Raw genomic sequence first — 10,043 nt, 5'->3', positions numbered from 1 at the left:
TGTGATATAAAGCAAGGAAAACAATCATATGGTATTTTTATTGTCTATTATGATAAAACAATCGCTGCACAGTTGATTGTGACAGGTAATCTATAAACTGACAGAGCAAAGGTTGTAATGCTTGTGTTTTATTGTCATACGTGTGGCCCTTATGATAGATAAGTAATAAATTGCTAATTTGTAATTGTATATGTTTAATTATTAGAGGGCGTTTGTATTTTTTTGTAGACCTATGTAAAATTACAGTTAGCCTAGCCACTACATTCAAGCCACTACATTCAAGCTAAAGTGTTTTCAGTTTTTCCGTAGTTTATTATAGTCTTGTTTACCTTAGCAACGAATGATGAGGCTGTAATCAAATAGGCCTAGTAGCTATTAACCCTTGTCGATTACCTAAATTGTGCACTTTACACGATGACGAAACGAACACAAACAGTGAATTAAATGAAACAATTGACTCTATTGTATTGTATTGTGACACTACAGAGTCATTTCGAATTAACAAGTGCCCATTCAGTCCAAGGTCTAAAGTAGCACCGGCGTATGATTTATTATTATTTTGTATTTTAATGTTTAAGAATTTTTTTAAATAATAAAAACTATTATTATTATATGCTACTGTTTATCGTCTGAGAATAATAATAATTAAAAAAAAAACTACTGCAGAGATCCTGTTTACTGAAGGCGTCTCGCTATTTCATATTGATTAAATATACCTACTTTTCCCATAGGCCTATATATATAATTTGTTTTAAATATATAAAATGTTATTGTAGCCTAATGTTATAAATAAAATGTCGTTATTATTATTCATGATTATTATTATGGTTTTTTTTTTTCTATTATGATATAGCAAATAATGAGTATAATTAGTTAACCTTACAATATGTAGGCCTATGCGATACGACGGTATTCTCCGGCAATATTATCGGGTCCGATAGATACAAGGATTTTAGTAAACGTTTTACAATAGATTAAAGTTTAAGAATGATGGATTGTGCATTTAATATTTGAATATCCTGTCTAATGCTGTAGGTCTATTAGACTGCCGCTTATTCTACACGTTTTAATTTTCAGCAACATTGCCAATTGGTAGGCCTACGGCTCATTTATTCGAGACGCGTTTTTAACCATAAAACATCTCTTTAAAGATTTTTATTAGTAATTGTAGTCTGCGAAACTGTATCCTAAAGCAGTGCATGTGCTTATTTGCGAAATTCTAAAAGAGGGCTTGTTTAGCTCTTGTTCAAAAAGATTAGCCACTGTAAAGCATCACTGCATGCATCTTGAATATCTACCCGAATTATTTCCTATAATTAAATAGTCAAGCAGAATTAATCACACAGTCAATTAAAAATAAAGCTATTTTATTGTCAAAGCATTCAACATGATTAGATAAACTATCAAATAGTAAATTTCAGCAAAATGAAGAAACACTGTATCTATTCCTCACAGACACAAAATAATACACTTTGTATTCAAACAAAACATGTATTTACATTTTCAAATAGACTGCATCTTAAACAAATAACTATAATTTACATGCACTCTTAAATACAATTCAACGTCATATTCCCAATTTTCAATATCCTTATGCATATAGACATAATAACATCTCATTGAATAACTCTCAATGAAATGGATCTGCATCTTAACATAATTTATATACATTTTACATGAATATATACCAAATTCAAAGTACACTTACATTATAATTGTCCCTTTTTTCAAATACTAAGTGCTTCATATAAATAGATTTTAGGTTTTTAAGTCAAATGCGTTTTCATACACAAAAACTTGACATTTGAAGAAATCAAACCATTTAAACAACAACGTCTTTTGAACGTGAGAGCAAATATATTGCCATTACTCCTCCAGATTAACCATATTCCCTATTGATTAAAAAAAAAATTCTCCTTTTGCAAGTAAAAAGAAAGGAGGAAAGAATGCCAAATAAATCCTCAAAAACTCAGTTGTGAGAGGTCATGTGCCGGGAAAGGTGGTGCCGCTCCCTAAAAGACTCATTACAGATTGGACACTTTAACTTTTCTTCTCTCCTTCTTTTAACAAGAGGTTCCATGGCATACTCCTTTTTGTGGTGTGAGCGCATGTGGTAGACTAGGTCAGAGGTCATGCGGAAGGAGGCATTGCACTTGGCACACCAGTTCTGAGCAGGTAGACAAAGAGAAGTGAATGAAGGTGGCAGTAGTGTAAGAGCAGAGGGCATCTGCAACTGGATGGGGCCTGATGTCTTGGGCCAGAAGGTTGTGGCGTACATAAAAGGGTTTTGTTTTGCAATCCCACCTGGCACAGGGCAGTTGCTGCCTAGTTCTGAGCCTTGGAGCTTTGCGGCCAGGTGGTCTGCCTGGTAGAGTCTACTGGAAGAGACGGTATCACCCACTGCGGGATGGCAGTCTACTGCAGGAAGAAGCTTGGGTGCCATGACAAGAGGTGATAGCTGTGAGAAGGTGCGAGACGGCTGGCTAAAGGCACTCTTTCTCTCCGAGCCTCCACCACCCTGCTGGGGCACTGAAGTGAAAGCACTGCCAATTGACGAGGTCTCCATTCGGGACTGCGGGGGCTGAGTCTCGCTGAGAACCTGTCTGATGTTTAGATGTTTTTCAGTCGGGTTGCTGGTGGGACGGCCAACCTCCATGTTCTCAGAGTTTGAGCTAGAGTTTTTGCTGCTGTGTTTCAAACTCAGAGGTGACTTCTTGACCTCTGTAAAGGCGCTTCTTTTGGTTTCTGTTGACTCTGAAACAGAAGGAGAGAAAGCCCGTCTGCTCTCATCCAGACCGTATGCTCCACGGTAATGCTGTGCTGAGTTGGCCAACTCCTCTTTGGATTTCAGAGGCTGAGATAATCCACTATTCCTGCTGCCCTCCATGTCAGAGAACCTACGCTTTCCAGAGTTTTCACTGAGGATCTCAGCTTCTTTGTCACTTGGTGGACTGGTTCTATTATTCTCCAAATCCCTGGCAAGATTATGGAAGTCTGTGGATGGTTTTCCATCCTGTGGGCTGGAGAAGCCATCAGAGCGGCCCAGTTTGGGACTAGACCTGGCAGGAGGTAGACTAGCCTGGCCACTGGCATCCTTGGCCTCCTCCTCTGGACTGGCCATACTTTGTAGTCTCTTAGTGCAACGGAATCTAAGATGAGCCAAAAAGGGAAACTCGAACTGGAATCGCTGGCTACAGTCTGGGCACAAAAAGGGTGACGCTCCTGCAACAGATAATTGTACAAACAAAAAAAAGAAGAAGAAAGAAATAAGATAAGATAAAAGTGTCCACAAACTGGTACACAATGATACTAGATACAGTAAATGAGTGATAATTTGTATTCAAAAGGTTTCAAATCTTTAATTTAATTAATGTATAATGTAAGTAATTTCCTGTCTGTCAAATAGTATTTACGTTACGCGTAGTGAGACCTTTAATGATGTTACTTTAGATTATTATATATCAGTTATATAATTTATTCCTACAGTCAAACAACTATATAACCATTTAGCCTACAATTTAATCACAGACATTTTTGACAGTATATTGATCTTCTTCAAACTGTACCTTTACTTTTGAATTGGTTTCTGCCTGAGCTCAGAAGCAGCAGCTCAATAAGGTCCTTGCCATACCACACCAGGAGCTCTTCATCCTTCTCTATTCTTCTCAGTGACCTGTAGAAAAGCTGTCCGTTCTTCACATAGGCCTCTAAATTCTGTTCATCCCTGTCTCTCGCCGATTGGACCAGCCTCAGCCACATCAGGCCTTCTGAGGAGCTGTTGGCAGCTGATGTGTCCACCTGTAACCAGTAAAGCAGTTAGAACATCAGGTGACCTTGGATTCTAATCCATCTATCTATTTTAAACATTAAGCTGAAACATCACTGTAGAAACACACATGTGTGGTTCTCAGATCTATAAACAATAATTATCAGCAATCAATTTCCATATAGAAAATGTGCCTATATGAGATTACGCAAGTTACTAAATGTATTAGGTCCATAGGCTACCTGAACTTATAACATTTCAAATTGTTGGGATTTCTTGGTAACTAGCATTACTACTACTATTACTACCTACTACCACAACTACAACAACTAATAATAATAATAATAAACAACACATATCGGTTATACCCTGAATATGTATGGCGCCGTTCGCTTGTCCGTGGACTTCAGAGCAATAAAGGCGATGCTGTCATACAGAGAAGTGTGGCTCAGAACACACGGGCCAAAAATGGCATTTTCCGGAATGTCACAGGTGGTGTAAACGCTGGTAAATATGTCCGTTAAACACTGCTGCATCGCCTTTGCTTCGCCATCCCAGGCCAGTTTATGAGAACTGGATTCTTCCATCATTTGCTGTAAAACAAAACATGTGAGTGAATTAATGAGATTGAATTTATATAGAGTCAGTTAATTTATGCCACATTTATATGACAAATAAGGATAGGCCTATATATATTTTTTTATTTGATTTTTATTTTTTTTATTTTTTTTGTGCACAGTGCATGTAGTTGTAACAAATGCTGATATTACATTTAGGCCTGTGTCTGTTATTTCGTTTCCTATTATTGACATATAGGTTAATATGGATATTATTTAAGATATAATCAATATGACAAAATGTAACTGTAAAAGACCATTTCGGTAATTTCGTAGTTAAAAAAAGAAAAAAGAAAAGAAAAGGAAAGTCGAAGAAAAGGGAGTATTTCTTATTCGTTGCATTGATTCGATTTACCCGCGTGACTGTGAGAAATTTACAAGTAGCCTAATAACTCTTAATGTGCGGCAAAAAAAATATATATATATATATATCTTGCGTGCTTTTGGAAGCGAAGTCGAATTTTTTTTTATATGGCTTTGATATGAGTTGAAAATCCGGCCTTACGAGACCGTTTGGTCTATTTACAATCTGGGAGCTTATCGAATGGATTTCAAAAGCACTGTCAAAGTCACTGATTTCATGTCATGCCTAATGCACATTTACAAATGAAGCGAATCTCTCTTATCTTGTTAGGCGTAAATTGCAGTTTACACGTGCAACTTGATAAGTACGTTTTAGCAACATATATATATAGGCCTATATATATAAAACTGGCTATACTGATATGCAAAACATTGATTATTTACTTGCCAGTATTGCCAATGCCTGTTTTTACTGTAGGTAATTGGAATAGATATTGTGCCGCACTATTGCTAGGGTTTTTCTAACGATACTTCAGCTTTTTGACGAGGTCAAAGAATGAAAGTCCAGTGAAACAGTATTTCTATATAACGACAACACTGGGAGAAAATTAAAGGCTAACTAAAGCTGGAGGTTAAACAGCTAGGCCTACTGTGATTTCGAAAATGTTTAACATTGTTGTACCAAGTTTGTTATTTCTGCCAACACATAGGCCTATTAAATATATCAATTTAAAAAGAAATATTTTCCAGTTTTCAGGCAACTTGAAAACCAAGTTTATGAAGCTGGTTCATCCTAATTTTATTTCGCATTTATCTGCTAACTGAATCAATAGAAGCACATAACATGAAATATACCCAAAAGCATGATGAGAGAGAGAGAGAGAGAGAGAGAGAGAGAGAGAGAGCGAGAGAGAGAATTTAATTATATTCCGCTGATAATTAATATCCTAATTTATTTGTGTTAAGGATGCTTTTTTTTTAAACAGACACGTCTGGCTCAGGACACAGATGCTTAAAGTTCCCTGCATGCATAAAAAGCGTGAATTAGTGTGTAGTTTGCCCTTCCTTTTACGATCCTCTCCTTTTGTAGCTGTGAGGTCGCACTCTCACTACTGAGAATCACACAAAGGGACTAATGAATATGCATTTCAACTAAATACTACAATCGAGCCACGAATCTATGCGCATTTCTAAAACAGAGACGAACCTCCTGATTAAAATGTATAGCTCTTTGTTACCAACGGTTTTGTTGTTATTCCAACTTTATGGGAGTGTAATCACGTTTGAACCCGTTTCCCTACTTCAATGACAGGACTTGTATGTCAGCGCGCTCTCGTCTCCCATCTGCGTGGTTTTTACATTGCTGCAATGATGCTGTTTGCGGTCTACATAACTCCACGATTTATAGCCTCCGGCTGTGTAGGCTATATTGCAAAATTGAGTTTACTTACCACGGTACAACGGTAAAATAATCCACAAGGTTTCGAAATTGCTGTCAATATATCTTCAAGTATGTGTTCAGTGTCTCCAGTGATGTGCGTGCAGTCAGTACATTTCCCCTTCTGTTGAAAGTGACAGTGTTGCCGACCGTCTTATGATGCTCGAGCGTATAGAGAGGCGTGCAGATGGGGCCGATTCACTGACTGAGTGGCACCCAGATACACACTTTTTGTTTGCTGCACATAATCTGCCCAATGAGGCGTGACGCTCTTCGTCTCCTCCCTTTAACTCTTCGGTCGCCGACAGTTAGTAGATGCGATTTACTTGTAGGCTATAGAGTCAAAGCTGAAACATTATAAAGTCCACTAAAACATCTGTCAAATTGAGAAAATACTAGGCTATATATATATAGGCCTATAGGACTATATAAAACCAAATTATATAGCCTATAATATTTTTTATTTTTAATTGACAGATGTGTGTGTGCGTAGCTATATATGAATATATATATAGGACTATATAGAATATATAGGGCTAATGTTCAAATTCAAGAAGAGATCCCTTAAAACGTGAATACACCTATGATAAATTATGGTGATGAATTTGTTGTTTCTTAAGATGGCTTTCAGCATAAAGCATTATTAATATTCTTTTCTTTTCTTTTTTTTTTAAGGTTTAGTAGGCCTAATTACCAGACAAAAAGCCTCTTGACTAAAAGCCCTTGACTGTTTTCAAGGCCTGCTTATAAACTAATGTAAAGTAGATGTCCGTCTTTTTTCCACGGACTAGCTCAGGTAGGATACTGTACATTGAGTCTCTTTGTTCAACAGCTTTCATAAAATCAAGGACGACTGCTGTCTTTACGTGGACTTATGAACGCACAACATGTCGCACTTGAAACGTCACCCGACTGTAAATTATATTGTTTTTATTAAAATCCTCGTAAATCTTCACAGTGCTGTTTTGTCTGAATTATGATAATTATCACTTTGCTGTAGCCTATTGATACGTATCGGCATCTTCAGAATGTTTCCCAGCTGCTTGAGAGACGGCGAATGCTCGCAGCAGGCTTGTCGCGTGAACACCTGCTGTGTCTCTCCAGCACGAAGAGAGAGCAGCGCGAGAGCCCCGCGTGCTGAAAATGACCTCAACACGGCTGGATTTATGATGTCTGTATTAACATCTGTGGGAGACAGCAGCGAGTTCACGCACACACGCGCACACACACACACACACGTTATGAGGACTCTCCATAGACATAATTATTTTTATACTGTATGAACAATATATTCTATCCCCTAAACCTAACCCTCACAAAAACTTTCTGCATTTTTACATAAAAAAAAAACATCGTTTAGTATGCTTTTAAGGGATTTGAAATATGGGGACACTAGAAATGTCCTTATAAACCACATTTATAGCATATTACTCTTGTAATTACCAGTTCGTAACCTAAAAACAGTACTCATAGACCACTTAAACCTGCCTACACACACACACACACACACACACACACACACACACACACACACACACACACACACACACACACGTTGTGTTTCCATGTTTTATGGGGACTTTCCATAGACATAATGGTTTTTATACTATACAAACTTTATATTCTATCCCCTAAACCTAACCCTACCCCTAAACCTACCCCTCACAGAAAACTTTCTGCATTTTTACCTTTTCAAAAAACATAAGTTTTTGCACGTTATATGTTATTCAAGCACCCGAAAGCAGTTGCGGAACACAGATGAGTGTTTCACGCGTCCACCTGGAACTCTGCCTACACACACACAGTACGATAAATCCCCAATTAAATCACCACATCTTTTTAACCGTTTCATGACAGTACAGTATGTGTTAAAACATTTAACAATTTGAGGATTTACTGAACTCCACAAAATCTATAGATTTCTCTATGGGTCTATAAGTGACCGGGACGCCATAATTGGTACATGCTTTGGACGGTGTCCAGCAGGGCGCAAACTCATAACCTTGATCTTGCGAATTAATAAGAGTTCATAATCGATATATATATATTCCATATATAAAAAAAGAGGGTTAAGAACAATTAGCCCATTTAGTAAATAAAATCAGTTTACTTCAATCTGCTGGTCAGGATTTTCTTTTATTCCATTAGTCTATGACATTTTTGATAATGCATAGGAATTTGTTTAAGATATTAAAAGGAAATTACGGGCTATGGTTACATGAGCACAAGTGGGTGACTGTGGGTCGCATTGCAAAGGTAAAATCATGACATCATCATCTCCAGTACTTTATTTCACACAAAAAATTATTCACTTAATTTATTATATACAGTCAAATGCATTCAAATAAACATTTTTAAATCAAATATACAGTATAAATATATAAAGTCCCTATGGGCAAAATTACAAAGCTATTTCCTAAATAAAAACACTCTCTGCATCAGCTCCATTATCAAAAGATTTGAATATAGTCCTCTTTGAGGACAATGCCATCATTTTTGTGTTTGATGCTTTTAAATTTCCAAATACATTCATATTTAAATATAGTGGCAGTAAAAAAAAAGGGTTGTAAAAGTGGAGTTATAAAAAAATAAAAAGTTATCAGTTATCATAACGTTTGCTAAGAAAATGTCTCTTAGGTTATCAGTGCCATCATTTAGACAGAATATCAACAAATATCTCCTCTCTTTCAAGATCTTTCAAGGACATGTTTACTCTTTAACACAAAATACTATATTGTATGTATATTATATAAATATATTAATATATATGATATTGTCTTTTACCTCCTTATACTGATAAAGAGAGGACTGACGTGAAATTATAACAATCTATGGTTTCATATTATTTCCAAAAGATCTAGGCCTACATTGTAAATTATGCAAAATAGTAGGCTAATTCTCAAGCATCAACAATACCTTAAATTATTTTTTGTTTCTTCTCATGATGTATTTTGTTCTTGTTTTGTTTTAGAGATGCACATACAGTATAATCATGTTCACACAGAATTTTGAGCATTCAAAACAGTTATTTTCCAAAATAGGCTCTTTATAGAAAACAGTGCAATTTACATTTTGCATTTCAAATTATAGAACTTTCCCACCTTATCCTGCTTGTAATTTTTTTTTTTCTATTCCCAGGACTTTGACATTAAAATGTACACTCTCTTAACTGTAAATGTCTTCTTGCCCTTAACACTTGCCCAGCTAAGCTGATAAGGTCTCTTTTTCCCATACAGTGTTCTGCATGCTTGCTCAATCAGTAGCCATCTGCTTAGCTCATGAACTGCAGGCTCATGGTTGCTAGCAGAGGCTGTGCGGCAGACAGAATGAATGTCTACTCCTCTTTTTATTGTCCTAATACATAAAGGCCCTGTTAATACCAGTGCATTACAAGGGCAAATGGCCTTATCTCTGTCTAAAATAAAGCACAGAGCAGAATTCTCTATTATATACTCTTACTGATGCTAATTATTGTGTGCTGATGTCAAATGCAACAAGAGTGTTGCAAAGTTTTGATACAAATACTTTTTTCTATTGATGTTAACAGGGACTTGCTAGAGTTTAAGTTATTCATTTGTTTTAAAGAGTCTTTAATATCTGTTTGTTAGAAAATAATCCTATGTTTAAGGAGAAAGGAAAGATTGTGGTCTTGAATTGTAAACTGTTTTAAGAGCTTAAGAATGACTCTATTGTAGATACTCATGCTGTGTGCTAAACTAGAATGACACAACTTAATTACAAGCGGAGAGAGGGAGAAACATTAACACACTACAAAAAGATGTCACAATTAAAATAACCAGGGTCTGTTTTTATTTAGCATTTTAGTGTTACACTTATTTTCTTTCTAGAAATTAAGGATGACAACATATATCAATAGGGATCAGTCCTGGGCTGTTGGAGGAACAAGGTTTATATTTAT

General features: G+C 36.3%; 1 protein-coding gene across 1 annotated transcript; it reads right to left on the bottom strand.

The window, feature by feature from the left end:
• Positions 1–1,388: 1,388 nt before the first annotated feature.
• On the bottom strand, positions 1,389–6,312 carry prdm8b (PR domain containing 8b). The gene is made up of 4 exons (XM_052125671.1): positions 6,138–6,312; positions 4,135–4,359; positions 3,567–3,798; positions 1,389–3,222 (listed from the first exon to the last, which is right to left on the bottom strand). Exons 2-4 carry the CDS (start codon positions 4,354–4,356, stop codon positions 1,970–1,972), a joined length of 1,707 nt encoding a protein of 568 aa, XP_051981631.1. The 5' UTR covers positions 4,357–4,359; positions 6,138–6,312; the 3' UTR covers positions 1,389–1,969.
• Between the last annotated feature and the right edge of the window lie 3,731 nt (positions 6,313–10,043).

This window comes from Xyrauchen texanus, chromosome 4, assembly GCF_025860055.1.
Source record: "Xyrauchen texanus isolate HMW12.3.18 chromosome 4, RBS_HiC_50CHRs, whole genome shotgun sequence".
NCBI lineage: Eukaryota > Metazoa > Chordata > Actinopteri > Cypriniformes > Catostomidae > Xyrauchen > Xyrauchen texanus.
This window is presented reverse-complemented; position numbering and strand designations above follow the sequence as displayed.